This window comes from Ursus americanus, chromosome 15, assembly GCF_024610735.1.
Source record: "Ursus americanus isolate L20-20 chromosome 15, mUrsAme1.1.p, whole genome shotgun sequence".
Lineage (NCBI taxonomy): Eukaryota > Metazoa > Chordata > Mammalia > Carnivora > Ursidae > Ursus > Ursus americanus.
In genome coordinates this window covers 18,450,536-18,467,020 of record NC_142141.1, presented here as the reverse complement: position 1 = coordinate 18,467,020, position 16,485 = coordinate 18,450,536, and the positions used below count along the sequence as shown (strand labels likewise).

The following is a 16,485-nucleotide window of genomic DNA, read 5'->3' as shown; positions in this document are numbered from 1 at the left end:
CCCCAATCCCATGGTGACACACACACACACACACACAGAAAGGAGCTCTCTTATTTGACAAAGGAGAAAACCATTTCTCCTGGAGAGTATATGACTTGTTTAGGGTCACCCAGAAAGTTAGGGGAAGCCACATGCTGGGAGAACCCATCCTTGTGTCCCAGCCAGAAGGCCACCTGGAGAGGGTGGAGAGTGGTGGCGGGGAGGACAGGCTGGGGGGGCAGAGCCTGTTTACTCCTGGTGCCCTCACTAGCTGTGGGACCTCGGGGGCAAGTTTCTCAAAGTATTTTAAATATGGGCTTTCTCTATTCCTAGGCAAAATGTGAACATAAGGGAACCTGGTGATAGGCATATGGGAACTTTCTGTACTATTTCTGTGACTCTTCTATAAATCTTAAGTTATTTTATAACCAACAGGTTTTTTTTAAGTACAGTTTTCTCTCATCTGTACCATGGAGACGGTCATGGTACCTACCAAATGAGATAATGTCTGTATAGGGTTTAAAGATTTTATTTATTTATTTGAGAGAGAGAGAAAGAGAGAACAAGCAGGGGGAGGAGCGGAGGGGAGGGAGAGGGAGAGGGAGAAAGAGAATCTCTCAAGTGGACTCCGTGCTGATCACGAAGCCTGAACCGGGGCTCGATTTCACAACCCTGAGTGCATGACCTGAGCCAAAACCAAGAGTAGGACACTCAACCAACTGAGCCACCCAGGCGCCCCCCCCCCCCCAGTAGGGTTTAGTACAGGGTCTGTCCCATAGTGAAGACTCCATAAGGAACTATTTTTAAAAGCTACCTCCTCCAGGAGGTCAGTGACCACGATTACGGGAACTGGCCACTGCTTTCTTGGTGGTCCCATGGCTTCACTCCCCAGGAGCGGGAGTGTATTTCTGTCTAAAATGCCAGGCGTGTTAGTGTGGCCACTGGGAACATGCACGTGATCGTCCCTCTTCCATTTCCTAGCTGGGAAAGCCGGCAAGCTACTTGATCGCTCTGTGCCTCAGTTTCCTTTCTTTGAATAATAAAAGTATGTACTGCATATGGTTGTCGTGAGGGTTAAGTGAATGGGGATTTTTCAGCACTAATGACAGTGCCTGGCCTATAGCAAGCCCTGCACAAGAGTTTTTATGGTCCAAGATAGTGCTTCTCTAATTTATTTTTACTATTACCCATAGTAGCAAATACACTTTCCATAGCCACGGTTTTTTTTTTTCATGGTGATTTGAAAGACAACAGTTTCTAGATAGTAAATCCCATTTTGTTTCTCTCATTAATATACAAGTTTCTCCAGGGACAGAGAATATGTCTAATTCATTTTGGTCTCCAATCGCTTGGAAGAAGAAATGTACTTTCCTCATTCATTATCAAGAGTCTATCATCCACTCATTCCACATGGACGTATCGACCATTTGGGGGCACTTCCTTACTATGTGCCTGTGGTGTACTAGTGCCCAGCACAGATCAGACCTATGCTGAATGAATGAATGAATGAATGAGGCCCGGAGGCAGGGAAGTAGGAAGCCAGGAAGGCAGGTGGGAAGGAAAAAACCCAGGGTCTCGGACACCACTCCCGCCTGGGAGGGCTCCAACTGGCAACAGTGCCGTTTCCAACTCCCACGTTCCCACTTCCACTTCGGCCAGAAAATGTCCCCCTCTCCCACCCCTCGGGACTCAACTCTGTCCTGGGGACGCAACTGGGTGCACTCCGGGCTTCCGGAGCGGAGGCTCCGGGGGACCCGCCCCCTTGCCTCCTACCGGGGGCGCGACGCGGTGACTCCCTTTCGGGGAGCCCGGCAGCCTCCGCATCCCGGGAGGGCGTGCGCCCCTCTGCGGGCAGCTGGAGCCCTGGGCCCCCGACCCAGGGAGTTGCCCGAGATGCCGGGTGACTCCTCCCCGGGGACCGTCCCCCTCTGGGGCGCGTCATTCTCTCCACCCCTGGGGCCGACCCCGGCAGCTTCTCGCACGCCGGCCACGCCGCGACGAGTCTCGGCCACCTGCTCCGGAGCCGGGGAGCCCGGGGCGCCAGCCGCCCGCGCGTCGGTCCGTGCGCGCAGGGCCCATGGAGCTGCGGGCCAGCAACGCCAGCTGCCAGAACGGTGCGTGCGGGCCCCCCAGGGGCCCCGGGTGCGCCCTGCGCTTCGCGCCTTCCCTTCCCCGCCGCGCCTTTCCCTCTCGTCCTCTCCTGCGGTGGCCCAAACAGGGGAGGGCTGGGCCAGCGCGACTTGTGGTCAGGCCCGTCTTGGGGGGAGGAGCAGGGATCTGGCTGACTTCCCCTTCCTCCAGAGCTGGGGAGCTGAGAGGGGGATCCGGAGGAACGCGGACGCGTGGGGAGGGAGGAGGCGGAGGCGGCGAAATTGATTGGAGCTGGTCAGCCAGAGGTGGGGCGGGGGGAGGTGGGGGTTCCCGGGGGTTTCTTAGGTATAGTTGCTTCGGGCTCTAGTACCTGCCCAGGTCTGGTTATCTCCCTGAGGCCCACCGAAGACAAGGGAGGGGGCACAGACACTCACCACCGCCCAACCCACACACACCTTGTAGGAAAAGGAGGGAAAGAACAACCCAGGAAGGGGTAAGGAAAGACCCCGAGCTCTACCGTTGAGTTCTTACCAGGACCCGGGTGGTAGACGAGGCCCTTTACCTGCGTTATCTCATTTAACTCTTAACTCTGGAGGGCGAGTAGGAATTATTACCTTGCTGTCTCCTTTCAGGAGAGAAACAAATGGAGGCTCTGAAAAGCCTGATAATTTGCTCAAGCTCCTGCGGTGGGGGAGGGGAATATAAAACTAGGGCTCTTGGATCCTCAAACCTGTACTCACACTACTATACTCGATCTCTCCATTTTCCTATCTCCTCTTGCAATGGCAGCCTGTCGCATAGCCCTGTTTCTCTAACTTCTCTTGCCCAGTGAAGTGTTCAAAGCCAGCTCTGTGGGTGTTGGCTGGCTTTGGTTTCCTGACCAACAGTGCAGTCCATTTTCAGCCTCACCTTCCCCTGGGAAAGAATATGCTCCCTGGTCCTAGCACGTTCTGGAAGAGAAGTGGGATTACCAGGCCCAACACCCCTTTGTCTAATGAGCATCCTCCTCAGATTTAGATTTTCTTTGGTCATCAGCCCTCTCTCTTTTTCTTGTTGTCCTTATGGGAAAACTTAATTCAGCGCAGGCTGCTGTGTCTTGGGGTGCTTCAGGCCTCCCCAAAACAGGTAAGCTCACCCTTTGGCTCCACCTCCTGGAGATGTACCTTCAGGAGGGCCGGTGAAGGGGGTGGGAATGGGATTGGCCTTCTTGGGAGTCACCTTCCTTGGCCCATGTCCTGGCTCTGGCTCATTTCCTGTGTTCAGGGAACTCCCCAGACTTGACTGTCAGAGCTGAGGAACAGGAGTGAGAGGTCAGACCGAATCTGAGTAGGGATGGAGATGGCTTCTTGTCTCACCTTCTCTTGATTGTGACACAGGCGTCAGGGAAACAGATCTCCTCCCATTGCACAAGACACCTGGATGTCCCCTGGTGGGTTGCAGGCCCAGCTCTGCCGCTAGGTTATTTTGAGACTCAAGCCAGTCCTTCCCCTTCCCATGGCCTCAGTTTTCCTGGCTGCAAGAGGGTTAGGCAGGCTGTCTTCTCAGGGCTCTCCCAGAGCCATTGTTCTATGCGTCTGTGGAAAGGTCAACATCGCCCTTACTTTATTCCACCGAGATGCCACTCTAAGATTCAGATACACCAATGCCAGAGCTGCATCACCTTGGACTTTGAGGCCCATCTACTGCTGGCCTGTAGTTCTCCCTGCTCTGAGGAGAAGGGCCTGGCCCAGGCTTACATCCTTGGCAGGAGCCTGGAGTTTTGTGCCCCACAGTTTGAAAAAGACCTTTTACAACCAAAAGTCACAAACTCAAATGCCTGCGGGGGCTGAGCACATAACCAAAATGACTGAAGGGAAGCAGATACGGACTCTGGGGGATTGCAAAGAACATGTCCTAAGGGGCCACCTGCTCTCAGCTGCCGTCAGTGGTCAGCTCTGGGAAGGCGTGCTCGATAAGGTAAACAGAGGCAGCTCGAAAGCTGAATTTTCATGGGAAATCTGATAGTAAATCTTAGTAATGAATTCATAGTTTAAAACAACCCTCAAGAGGCCAAACGAAACCCGAGCCTGCCCTTGCTGCCTGCTCAGGGGGCGTCAGTGGCAGTTAAGAGCATGGCTTTGGCATCACATGGACTTGGGGGACAACTTGCTTTCACTACGTACCACCAGTGTCTTACTCAGCTTACCGAACTTATCAGGGCCCCAGTTTCTTCCGCTAAAACCCTGGACATGATCACTGCGCCATTTCCATGGTAGGAATGCTCATGGAAAGCCCCAGAGTGGACGAGTGTGAGACTCCTGGCACTGGGGGATTACGTGGCTGTGCTTTACGTGGTTTTACTGAACTTGGCAGCTTAGCTGTCCTGACGGAGGGTCTGCCCCTCAGGCCCAAGTTTGTCCTATTGTCCTTGGCGTTTGTGCCAGAAGGACAAGCAAGTGTTGGTGGGCTCTGGGGCATGAGGGCTGATTCTGACTCCCAGGATCTCTAGGACTTGGAAGGCAAACTGAAGAGACGCGCCATGGGGCGTCAAGGACACCAATCCCTCTGAGGCATGAAGGAGGCCCCTGCCGCTGACCACAGGCACCGGAGGTCTTAGACGAAGGCCGGGAATGGTCGGTTCTAACCATCAGGCTGCTTCTATTTAGTTATCTTCGGGCCGAGAAGGGACTGCGTGCTCTCTAGCCTCACTCCCTCAGGTTAACTGTCAGGAGTCTCCACTGTGGCTGGAGGTGGGGGTATGGAAGTGACGAGGCCTCTTGGAGGGGAAGATCCCTGTGTGATCGCGAGATGTGGGAGGTCCAGAGGCTGGGAGGGGAAGCTAAGAAGTGTGGGAGGTTGGATTCAGTGATTCCCGAGAGCTTGGAGGACCCTGCTTGGTGTGGGGGGCATCAGTACACCTTAGTGGTTATGTGGTTGCGTTCTGGAGTCAGTCTGTGTTCTTCGGCAAGGTGCTTGACCTCTCGTGGCCTCTACTTCCCATCTGTGAAATGGGAACTCAAGGCGGTGCTTACCTGACAGACGGTATAAAAATTGGATGAGTTCATGCAAATAAGACCCCTCACCAGGAGGAAGCACTCAGTGAATGTTATCTGTTATTGTTCGGTTGAGGCCCACGGTGCGGATGGAGGCCCGCGGATGGAGGCCCGCTGCAGCTGAACCGTGGGGTCTGAAACAGTAGCCGGTCCAGTCTTTTGAAAGCATGCAGATGTCCCCAGCGTGACTCTCTTATCGTGGTCTTCCCGTCCAGGTTCCCTGATCAGCCTCTACTGCTCCTCCCACGAAGTGCTGTGCCAGATCGTCAGGGACCTCAGCCCCCAGGTGCCCAGCAATGTCACCTCTCACGGCTGGAAGGAGAGGTTCCGGCAGAACTACAGCTTCTACGTTGGTCTGGGCCTGGCCTTCCTGTCCAGCCTCCTCATCGGCAGCAGTGTCATCCTCAAGAAGAAAGGCCTTCAGCGACTGGTGGCCTCCGGGGCCACACGGGCCGGTAGGGTCCTGGCGGGGAGGGCGGGCGTGGGGTGCTAGGCAGCTGAGCCCCCAGCCAGCCCCGTGAACAGGGGGGTCCTGCGGCCGTTGGAGAGCCTGGCCTACAGGGTCAGGAAAGGCTCATCGTCAACCCCCCTGGGAATCCAATCCACCCACAGGAGACTTCCCTTTAAGATCTCACATTTCTGGAGAACTTCAAGATAAGTTAACTGGGGTACACGTAAGGAAACGTCTCAGGGCCCAGAAACCAAAACCGCAGATCTAGTCCAGTTTTATTTCTTTCCAGCTCTGGCATCCTGGGAATGCCACGACTTCCTTGCCAAATGGGACACAAATACCTCTGCCCGTAGCAGTGTCACACACTACTGTGCCTTCCTGGCCTCTCAGATGGGGGCCCCTCCCAGGCCACAAAAGAATTATTGAGTCTCTGTCCACAAGGGATTTGTTTGCTTGGAAATAAGGGGCATATCTATGAACCCATTCTGGAGAAAAGGAATCATGTGTAAAAGAGTTCGTTCATCTAATTATCATTCACTGCTTACCTGCAGTGCCAGGTCCCACGCTGGACATGGGGACCCAGCGCCCCGTAAGGCATTGAGTGGAGTGGGAGACATGGGCAACTGTTCCACAGTGTATGACATGCTCTTCATCATGGAGAAAATACAGGACGCTTTGGGAATATTTTGGAAGGGCGTGTAAAGCCCAGGCTTGGAAGGTTAGGGGAGGTTTTCTATAAGAGGTGATCTGGAAGCTGGGACCTGAACATGAGATGGCCAGGTGAAGGGTAAAAGAGGAGGACGTGGTGTTTCAGGCAGAAAGAACAGCGTGTGCAAAGGCTCAGAGGTGAGAGAGCATGAGTGATGTTAGAAGCTGAAAGTAGCTCAGGATGGCTGGAGTATGGGGCCGGGGGCGGGGGGGGGGGGCGGTAAGAGATGAGGGAAGGGCCAGATCGTGAAGGGTCTTATAAACTGGGCCGTAGAGTTTCGGTGTAGTTGTAAATGACAAAGTTTTTAGGCAGGGGAGAGACATAGTTCAGTTTACTATTTTAAAGGGTTCCTGGCTGCTGGGTGGACAATGGATTAGGGGACAAGCTTGGTACCTAGGACACCAGTTAGGGGAGAGAGACAGCTCAGAACTCAGGCCAGGGGAATTGCAGTGGGAACGGAGACTGTGGTGCAGTCCAGAGATAGCTTTCGAAGGTAGAACTTACTGGGTTTAGTGTTGAGCGGCTCCAAGGAGAGGGTAAAACAGAGTCGAGACTGACTCAGCTTTCTGACTTGAGCAACTGGGGAGAAGAGGGTGCTGTTCTCTGAGATGAAGAATGCAGGACGAGCAGGTTTATGGGATCATGATGGTCCAAGTTCAGACATGCTCAAGGTAGTGTTCTGCGGGACACTGTGCTTTGGAAGCAGAGTCCTGGGGTTCCAATTCCAGCTCTTCCATCCCTGGTGATGTGATCCTGGGCAAGGGAAGTGGTTTCTTTCTTTCTTTCTTTTTTTTTTTTTTGCCTCCTCATCTGTACAATGGGGTTGAGAACAGTTCCATCCGCTGGGATTCTTTTGAAGATAGGTAGTGTGTTTACAAAGAGGCTTGGCCCAGAGTCAGCAGGAGTACTGGCATTACTGTTATCTAAGTAGGAGGGCCCGGCAGGCCGTTTGGACCCCCAGGTCTAGAGCCAGGTGCCCTCTGAAATGGAGAGCTGTGAGGTGTGGGGAGGAAGATGGGAGCAATGGTCTTTGCTGCTCTACCCTGTACTTCTGGACAAGTGTTCAAAAGTCCACCATGTGAACTAAAAAAACACAATTCCGGGCATCATAGTGTCTCCATTTTAGTGGGAGAAATGCCAGAAAATAAATACATTAACTCAAATTATAAATAAGTATCACGAAGGAGAAGAGCTGGGTGTGATGAAAGAGAATCCCAAGGGGGAAATAAAAGAGATAAGGGGTAGAGGGAGGGCATCTTAGGAGAAGCAACATTCAAGCAAAGTCCTGAAGAATGAGTGTAGGTATAAGCCAATATCGCTAAGAAGACTGTTCCTGACATGGAAAAGCAAAGGTCTTAAGACCAAAAAGAGCTCATCGTTTTGGAGGGACTAAGCGAAAGCCTGATTGGCTAGACAGTAAGAAGAGTGGCAGGAGATGCCTTTGGACATGTGAACTTGGTCAAAGCTATGAACTGGCTTGTTTAGGAATTTGGTCTTTTATAGAGTATCTGGAAGCCATTGGCCTGTTACAAGCTGAGGAGTGACAGTATGATTCACAGTCTTTAAAGACCATCGGCTGCTATGAGGGAGAGCGTTATAAGGGATGATGGGAGTGGCACTGGATGAACTTGGGAGGCTGTTGGCTCACCCCGGGCCAGAGAGGGTAGTGCCCTGGAGTCGGGTGGCAGTGGCGGAGTGGGCCAGGCGAGATGCTTTTTGGAGAGGGCAACAGCAGGTTGGATGGAACCCAGAAGGTGAAGGAGTGGGAGAGTCGAGGGTGATTTCCTGGTTTCTGGCTTAAGCAACCAGGTACATGGAGGTACCACTGACTGAGTTTCCTTTGGTAGGTGGGTGGGTGTGGAGCATTTAAAATCAAGAGTTCTATTTAGGACAGTTTGGAATGCCTATGAGAGATCCAAGAGACGTCAGGTAAGCAATTGGACATTCATGTGGGCTGAGAAGAAAGGCTCAGTATACATACATATATGAGGTCAGGACACCAGCGTAGATGGTGTATAAAACTTTGGGAGTGGATAAAGGCACCCAGGAGGGGACCCAGAGGCACGCCCAGAGGACTAACCACAGGGCACATAGGTTGAACCCTTCAAGACTGGGGAGCGAAGGTAGAGATGGGAAAAGTGCCTGAGAAAGCATGGCAAGCTCTCACTTTGTGTCCATTCCTTTCTACAGTGGATGGCGGCTATGGCTACCTGAAGGATGCCATGTGGTGGGCTGGATTTCTCACCAGTAAGTGGGCTCTTTCCTAACAACACTGACCCATTGATGGCAGAGCTGGAGATGAAAGGAAGGGTGGATGAGGGCATTTCTATCTTCACTGTGCAAAGTGTGAATCTCAAGGGGGAAACCCTTGGCCATCTTCGTAGGTGGAACACCTTCCCTGCATTTCAGATCACATTTTCCACCCAAAGTCAGTCCTTCCTCCAGGGAACACGTGTCCCCAGAGAGGCTTGTAGAGAGCTGCTGCTAATGATAGAGGTGTCGTTTCTCAACTTCCCTTGAAACAGAGAGAGTCATCACTGCCAGTTGGAGTCTCTTGGGGCTCCTCCGCCAGTTTTCCCATTCCCCAGGCAGTGTGTTGGCTCACTCAGAGCGTGGCTGGTCTGCCACTGAGAGTTTGCCCGGATTTGCACATTCACACATTTCCCCCGCTCACCACCCACCTTCGCTGTCTTTCAAACCCTAATTCTTTAAATGGAAAATCAGCCAGCTTTCCATTTGTGAGTCAGGTTTTGATCCCAGTCTTAACCAGGGCTATCCCATTCATCCTCTCTTTTCAAAGTGCAGACCCAGGTCATTCTCTCCCAGCAGAGACAGAAAATGCACTTGTAGGGGTCTACAAACTAGAAACTCAAATGTGGAGAATTAGGTGCGGTGGGGACGTCAGACTTTCTAACCACTTGCCCATAGTTCCTCTGGGACGGATGGCTTCACGACCCACTGGGACCTGGAGAATCAATAACTTTTCTAACTGTTCCTGTTTTGGTAATTAACACTTTCTAGAATGTACCTTATAGATACAGACCAAACATCTGCAGCCCCTGAGGTACGCTTAACTGTGGCCTGCACTAGAAGCCGAGGGGCCTCGAGAACAGCAAGGTGTCCTTCCACAAACATGTCATGTGACCTTGGACTCTGGGCCTTTAAAATGGAAGGATTTGATCAGGGGAGTCCGGGCCTGACCTTCTGATCAGATGCGCTAGGGGGAAAGCATACGATTCTGTGAATGGTTGATCACTAAATGAAGCTATCTCCACCCGGGTTAATTTGGGCTGGACCTGGTGCCTCGAAGCCACACTAGCCTGTTTTCTCCCTTCATTTCCTAGTGGCTGCTGGTGAAGTTGCCAACTTTGGGGCCTACGCATTTGCTCCTGCGACAGTCGTCACGCCTCTGGGAGCGCTGAGCGTCCTCATAAGGTTATTGTCCCCTCTCTTGCTGTCTCTGCCTCCTTCCTATTTTCAGTTTGTCGAGATCTGGAACTGCTAAGTGGGGTCGCCTGCCACTTGCAATCAGGGACCTGGGTCAGTCCCAGCTCCCAGGAAGAGGCACTGGGCTGGTCAGAGCCCCTGAGCCTCGGATGGTTTGCTGCCTCTTGTGCCAGCATCCCCTCAAATGACTGGCCACTAGAGGGGCAGGCCAAGCCCAGACCTGTTGGCAGGGCTTCCAGGGCCACCAAGTTGAACGTCTCACGTCCGCGTTTCTGGTGTGTCGAGAGGAGCAGCGTTCAAGTTGAAAAGCACGAGCTTGAGAGCAGCTTTCCCTGAGCTCTCACCTTGAGCTCTGCCTCTTAGTAGCTGCATTACCATGGGCCAGTCACTTAACTACCCTAAGCCTCAGTTTCCCCATCTGCTCAATGGGGAAGCTAATCTTCCCTACCCGAAGGCATTGCTTCAAGGACTAACTATGTAGGCTTCCCGTTGCCACATTCCTCTTGAACTAACTGCGTAGTTCCTCCGTGGGGGTCTTAGAGCCCCATGTGAAGCTGGCTGTGATTATTGGCTTAACCTGGGAGCCTTGGTAAATCCCAGCGAACCACGCCCAGTGCCCACAGTTTCCTCTGTTTTGTTTTACCCTCTTGATGACAATTTTGTAACATCGACACAATCAAAAGCAAACAGAGGGATGACTCACTTTACACAGCTGGCGGACGTAGCTGTGACGGCACTATCGCATATCTGATTAATGTACAAATTCCACTTCCCAGGAAGTTGGGAGAGGTAGGGAATCCTCCACCGTGTGACCTCTGCCTATGGAAATGCCCCAGACTCTCTTGAATGCAAATGTTTTTGGTAGTTTTAGAGGAGAGATGAAAGACATTCAAAGGAGCTTGGACATCAATCCCCTCTCTCTTGATACCTTAAACCAGAATTTTGGGGAGGAATTCAATCCTAGATCAGCTAACTGCTTTTTACCCTAAGTTCATGTTACCTTCGTAAAGAAACAGAAACCTGCCCTGCGATCACACCTGTCTTGCCCAGTTTCCCGCCCTCTTCCCTCACCTCTGCCACCGCATCTGAGGATGTGAAGGGAATGAAAATCATGTCACCAAGAAATAGCAAGAAACTGATGGTGTTTTGTCCAGGAAAGAGAAAACTCAGGGAAGTCACGGGATTCTCTTTAATAAAGTGTAGAGGGAAAAAGCATAGGTTTTATAATTTGACGGAAATTTAGGTAAAATCCTGGCCCTGCTACTTACCAGTTGTATGACCTGACCAAGTTATTTTCACTTCTAGGAGACTCCGTTTTCTCATCTATAAAATGGGGATAGTATATTTTACTTCTCCAAGTGCTGTGAGATGTTAATGAGCTATAGTAAGTAGAAAATTCCTAGCATCATACCTAGTACATGATACATGCCCAAGACGTAGTGCCCGCAGTTGTCATCGTGGTGGTTTATATTGGCATATACAAACGGAAGAAGGAATAGATCTGTTCTGTACAACTCAAGGAATAGAAATAGGACAATGAGTAGACACCACCATGTTTTTGGTAATTAGAATGAACCTACGATAGATTCCTTTGCCTTGTGAAGGGGTGAGTTGCTTGCCATCAGAAGTATACAAGCCAAGCCTGAAAGCAGCCTGTTCCTAATGTTAAGGGAAGATGTGCTCATTGGATAGAAGTTAGACAAGAATGCCTTGAAGGGCTTTTCTGACTCTTCTGTTCGGGGATCCTTTCAGTCTCTAAAGCGAAAGAAATCCACACGTATGCCGATTCCTCCAGCACACACTGTAACCCTCCCAAAAATACGTTCCTATTTCAAACGTTTTGGGGGGAGAGTACTGAGTCCTGTCTCTTCTTCTCCATGAATGCTTGCTCAGCCCCCACTTTCCTTCAGGACGCTGGGACAGGCCTGGCTGCTAATCCCTCTCTCCCATGTTCACATGCAGTGCCATCCTGTCCTCGTACTTCCTGGGAGAGAGTCTGAACCTGCTGGGGAAGCTGGGCTGTGTGATCTGTGTGGCCGGCAGCACGGTGATGGTGATACACGCCCCCGAGGAAGAGAAGGTCGCCACCGTCGTCGAGATGGCTGCCAAGATGAAAGACACAGGTAGGCTCCCAGCCCCCTTGAGCAGGAAGGCCCTGGGGGATGAACCCCGGGGAAGGTCTAACTGGGTGCTGACCATGCCAGGTGCTGCCACCTGGAGGAGAAGGAGGCGAAAGCAGGAAAGTCGGGGGGCTGGTCCTGGGGTTAGCTCACAGGCTTCCCAGCCCCCTGTATATTGATGTCATTTATTACGTGTTTATTATGTTCCAGGCACGGTTCTAAGTACGTTCTGTGCATTGTCCGGGTGTGTTCAGCTGCCATGACAACACTGCAGCCTGGGGGGCTTATAAACAACAGAAATGTATTTCATACGGTTCTGGAGGCTGAGAAGTCCAAGAGGAAGGCCCTGGTAGATTTTGTTCATAAGTGGCCATCTCTCTGTGTCCTCGTGTGGTGGAAGGGGCGAGGGAGCTCTTGGGGCCTCTCTTACAGGGACACTAATCCCGTTCATGAGGGCGCACCCTCATGACTTAATCCCCTTCCAAAGGCCTCATCACACTGGGGACTAGTGAGGGGGTGGAGGGGACGGCACAGTCTTGTAGCATGCATTTTCTCATTTAACCCCACAAATTATTAGCTGTGTTTTACAAATAGGGGAACAGCGGTCTTGCCGTTTAATTAATAACCTGCCCAAATTATTAAGAAGCTGTGACGTGGGCCTGGAACCCGCGTCTGTCTGCCTTTAGAGCCCAAGTTCTTAGCGCTATATCCCGTGACCACGGGTAGAGGGCTCCAGAAACGACCTGGTCTTCTGCAGCTCAGGTTGTCTCTCCCCACCCGCACCCCTCCCGAAGGGTACATCGTGTTTGCCGTGCTTCTGCTGGTGGTCTGCCTCATCCTCATCTTCGTCGTCGCCCCACGCTACGGACAGAGGAATATCCTCATATACATCCTCATCTGCTCTGTGATCGGGGCCTTCTCCGTGTCCGCCGTCAAGGGTCTGGGCATCACCATTAAGAACTTCTTCCAGGGGATGCCCGTGGTGCGGCACCCCCTCCCCTACATCCTGTCCCTCATCCTGGCACTTTCTCTCAGCACGCAGGTCAACTTCCTCAACAGGGCCCTGGACATTTTTAATACCTCGCTGGTGTTCCCCATCTACTATGTGTTCTTCACCACGGTGGTGGTTACCTCCTCCGTCATCCTCTTCAAGGAATGGTACAGCATGTCGGCCGTGGACATTGTAGGCACCCTCGCTGGCTTTGTCACCATCATTCTGGGTGTGTTCATGCTTCACGCCTTCAAAGACCTGGACATCAGCCAGACCAGCTTGCCCCACATGCACAAAACCCCAATCCCCTCTCCCACCCCTGAGCCCACTGCCATTAGACTAGAAGATAAGAATGTCCTTGTGGACAATATAGAACTCTCCAGCACCCCATCACCAGAAGAGAAGCCCAAAGTATTTATCATCCACTCTTAAAGCTTGGAATACATGAGTGAGAAGTGAGCTCCATGGTACAGCCTGACCTCTCCATTTCAGAGGCACCTGGTTATTTTCACCACCACAGTTACCCATGGGCTCTCTTTTCTTGAGATGTTCATTTATACCTCATCACTGTTTCCAGAAGAAAAAGCCCCACCCAGCGAGCAGTGGTGGCAGAACTTCGTGGAAACAGCCTCAGTGACCAAATACATCGGTGCCAGCAGGTCCCCGGACCTCTCTTCCCACTTGCTTCCTCGGTGCTGTCGCTGTGTTGCTGGGAAGAAGCGAGCATCTGACCCGTTGAATGTAGCACAGGCCAAGACCTTCCCAGCGATGCTGGTTGTCGGGAAGTCCTCAGCACCAGCTCTCCTGAGACTGAATCCCATTCCTCGGCCCAAGGATGAGTGCGGCGCATTCCCAGAGGCCCAGACAGCAGTTCATCTTGCCTCCCCATCCAGCGCCGACAGCTCATGTGAGACGTCCTGCTGCGTTCGCCGCTTCATCTTTGGAGACAAAAGCATGACCTCAGCTGACCTTCTCACTGTGAAAACCACCTGATGTCTCAGGGAACATTTCCACCAGCCCCATTCCCCGAGCGCTCCAGCCTGGAGGTCAGCACCTTCGTTTCCGTCCACTCTACCCCCAGCCCCGCCCCCTCCGTCCCCCTCTCTCTCTAGCCTAAGGAGTCGTCACTGAGACATTCGGGCAATTACCTTAGAACTCAAAACAAAATGGCAAGAACAACGACAACGAAAGATACTCCACAGCCAAGCCCTGCTGGCGCTGCCCGGTGTTTCGTTTTGCCTCGCTCTGGAAAGAGAACAGCGTTTGCACTGCTCTTAAAAGTAGTCTGGCTGTCAAGACAGAATTTGGCAGAATGCACTTTCCTTTTCCCCAAGGAGTCAACCAAAATATGATTTGGGGAGATGGGGAGAAAGAGGAGCAATGTCAGGATTTGGCAGAAAGCAGCCCTAGGCCCTCTAGAAACCTGGGGCTAACTTTTGTGTTTACTCTGGTGCCCAACTAAGAGCCCAGGTAGAAGGGGTGCTGGGTAATTTCTGGGCAGGTAGCCTTAGAGGCCTGAGCAGTGGGATCAGCTTTGAACTTCAGTGACCAGTGGGGTGTAGGCTTGGCGTGGGGTGCCTTCTGGCTGTTGATCAGATGGCCACCAAGCCCCCAGTGCCACTGACGAGCTCCCCGCCCTGGGAAGCAGCAGGTCATGACTGTTCCAACACCACCTCCTTTGGGGACTGCCTTTAGTCCCCTCATATTTGACCAGAAGCATTCAAAAAACCAGAGCAGCTGGAGAGAGAGATAATATCCTTCCTGTCTTCTTTCTAGCTCCAAGAGTATGGGAGTTGGTGGAAGGACCATTGGAAGGAAGTGAGAGAGCCAGTATATCTAGAAAGAGGGAAGGCTTGATCCTCAGCCCCCAGGTGGGCGCAAAGCCTCCCCTATGTAACCCCGTACCTGTGTCCTTTTTTGACGTCCCATGCCCTAAGCACAGCCAAACCCGGGCCCGACTCTTGCTGGCCTTGAAGCTCCAAAGGCTCAGCTCACCAACGGACTGGCCCCCTGCACCTCCAGCCTTGAATCCCCGGGTTTTAATGAACGTGGATGTCTGTCTGTAACTGAAATCAATGCCACATGTTGGATCTTGAGAATGGCAGTCATCTAAGGGCCCTGAGAGTATGGTCTGCAGGGTCAAGAATAAAGACTTCTGAGTGTGTTTACTCGATACTTGCGTCTTGGCCTTCTTTGGACGCGGAACAATTAAACTGGTTTGTCTGGTGCTGGGGGGCTGGTCCCCAATCTCTGGAGGGTTGTGGCTGCCAAGTGAGTCCCTGCGGTAGCTTTCGCGGCCACACCCTCACTGCAGTGGGAAAGGCCGTTTGGGAAGAGTCGGTTGACGATATTCATCCCTTGTTAATGCCTGAGCCCGTACTGGGAGCCAGGCACAGTACTAAGAGCTTCATGGGAATTCGTTAAGTCCTCACAAATCCCTAAGGTACATACATTGTTGAATCCCCATTTTATAGATGAGGAAAGGATCTCAGGGAGGTTAAGTAATTGCCCAGGGTCACACAGCCGGGATGAATCAAAGTTGCTATCTGGCTCCAAGCCTAGAGGCGTAACCACCAGACAGTGTCTCTCCAAAGAGCTAAACGAAAGCTCATATCTCTTTGTTCTTTTCTTTCCTAGTGATCTGTGCTGTCTCCCTTGTCTGGACAGAAGCCCCATGAGAGTTGGTCTTTATTTGCTGCTTATTCTCACTGCCCAACACATAGTTAGCACTCATAAAAACATTTATTGAATGAAGGAACAAAACTGTTCCAATCGTCCTTCTTTGCCCAGACTCTCTCAGGGGCCAGCTCTCGATCCAGAGCAGGTGTTCATGAACCCCTGGCATGTCCCGCAGAGCAACTCTAAAACTACCGTAGTCTCCAGTTTCTGAGCACCTGGCTTGTGCGGGGGACAGGTGGGTGCTGTCACGTGGACCATTTCCAGTGATCACGACACTTTTGAGGGTGGTGTTATTCCCACTGCGTAGCAAAAAGAAGCTCAGGGTTCTGGAATTCATCCGCTCTCATGCATCTAGTAAGCAGCAGAGACCGGCTGGCAGAGGCCACACAGCGGCAAGTTCAGATGGTGGGGGTAAGCGGGCAGGGGTGTTTGGACAAGGGCTGATGTCACAAGCAGGCATTGTAGTAGTCAAAGCATTTGTGTTTGATGCCTTTGAAATCCTTAGGCAATCTCAAAACCCTGAGAAGTTAGAAAGATAAAATCAGATACCAAAGACCTCCCAGGGCTTTTGTGAAGATTAAATGAGATCATTCACATAAAGAAAGTAGGATACAATGCCAGCATATGTTAAATACTCAGTAGATGTTACCTCCTCTCATGGTTATTATGATTCTCTCTTGGAGAACCTTAGAATTGAGATGGGGATCAAATGAGAGAATAAGGGTGAAGTCCTTTTGCGGACTAAGAGGCGCTAATGGATGGGAGCTGTTATCACACAGGGCTCTGGAGTCCAAAAGCCTACCCAACCCTAGCTTTGGCTCTGTACCTGTCCACCCAGCCCAACAGACCTGGAGCAAGTCTCTCCCCACTTTGAAGTGCATCTTACCTAGCAGTAAGATGAGGAGGTGAACACGGGATCTTGGTTGTCTCCTAAACACTATAGTGTAGCAGGAGAAGAAACATAGCAGAGAATCCCAGGATCATTC

At 51.9% G+C, this 16,485-nt stretch overlaps 1 protein-coding gene across 1 annotated transcript; it reads left to right on the top strand.

Annotated features, from left to right (window-relative positions):
* Positions 1-1,960: 1,960 nt before the first annotated feature.
* On the top strand, positions 1,961-14,993 carry NIPAL4 (NIPA like domain containing 4). The gene is made up of 6 exons (XM_045792143.2): positions 1,961-2,093; positions 5,318-5,557; positions 8,453-8,509; positions 9,607-9,697; positions 11,672-11,832; positions 12,624-14,993. The coding sequence occupies exons 1-6, from the start codon at positions 2,057-2,059 to the stop codon at positions 13,250-13,252; spliced, it is 1,215 nt and encodes a 404-aa protein (XP_045648099.2). The 5' UTR covers positions 1,961-2,056; the 3' UTR covers positions 13,253-14,993.
* Positions 14,994-16,485: the final 1,492 nt, after the last annotated feature.